Genomic DNA, 700 nt, shown 5'->3' on the forward strand with positions numbered 1-700 from the left:
ACGTGTGGCGCACGCGGGGCAGACGACAACACACCCTCGCGCTCGCCCGGGCCTCCTCCCCGCGCCTTCGTTCTCCCTGAGCCACAGGCCAGGCTCCCCGCCACTCACCGGATTCAGCTTCTTCTCCACCGACTGTCCGAGGGACTTGTCCTTCTCATTCAAATAAGCGCACACAAGAGCCTTGATGATTCCCTCTTCCTCCGCCATGTTTGGTGTTGTGAGTGAGGCTGGACGAGTGAGCTGCAGACTCGCTTCGGGACTGGAGGAGAGGCTCGCGCGCTAGCCCTGGGAGCGATGATCAGTGACTCGTTTTGGCTCTCTGGGGAGATGAGGCTCGCGCGCTAGTCGACAAGCGAAGGCAGAGTGACTCGTTTTGATATGAGGAAGCTCGCGCGCTAGCCTGCTAATGGAGCGTGGATGGGATATGGGTTTATTTTATTTTTTAAAAGTAAAACAGTTTTTTAAGTTCCTTTTTTTAACATGTTATTTGTCCCAGTTTTACCGTCGATTAAATCGCCTCTCTATTTTGGAAGGTTTGTGAGTCCCTAAAAGATAAGGACTTATGAATATATATATTTTTTTTTTTGCTTGGGGCAGTTGGTAGACTAATATTTCTTTAAATCGTTTGCCTTCAATCATCGTGCGTTTATTGGACTGAATATAAAAACAACGATATTTATTACAGATGTACTCAGATATT

The 700-nt window shown here is 48.3% G+C and overlaps 1 protein-coding gene across 1 annotated transcript in view; it reads right to left on the reverse strand.

Moving 5' to 3' along the window:
- LOC119591485 (nucleolar protein dao-5-like) overlaps positions 1–333 on the reverse strand; it is a gene marked incomplete in the record, with an annotated part of 13,275 nt that extends 12,942 nt beyond the window's left edge. Inside the window, 1 exon segment of the mRNA XM_037940229.1 lies at positions 109–333. Within this exon segment, the coding sequence (XP_037796157.1) occupies positions 109–207 (99 nt within the window).
- Positions 334–700: the final 367 nt, after the last annotated feature.

This window comes from Penaeus monodon, chromosome 28 (genome assembly GCF_015228065.2).
Source record: "Penaeus monodon isolate SGIC_2016 chromosome 28, NSTDA_Pmon_1, whole genome shotgun sequence".
In the NCBI taxonomy this organism is placed as follows: Eukaryota; Metazoa; Arthropoda; class Malacostraca; order Decapoda; family Penaeidae; genus Penaeus; species Penaeus monodon.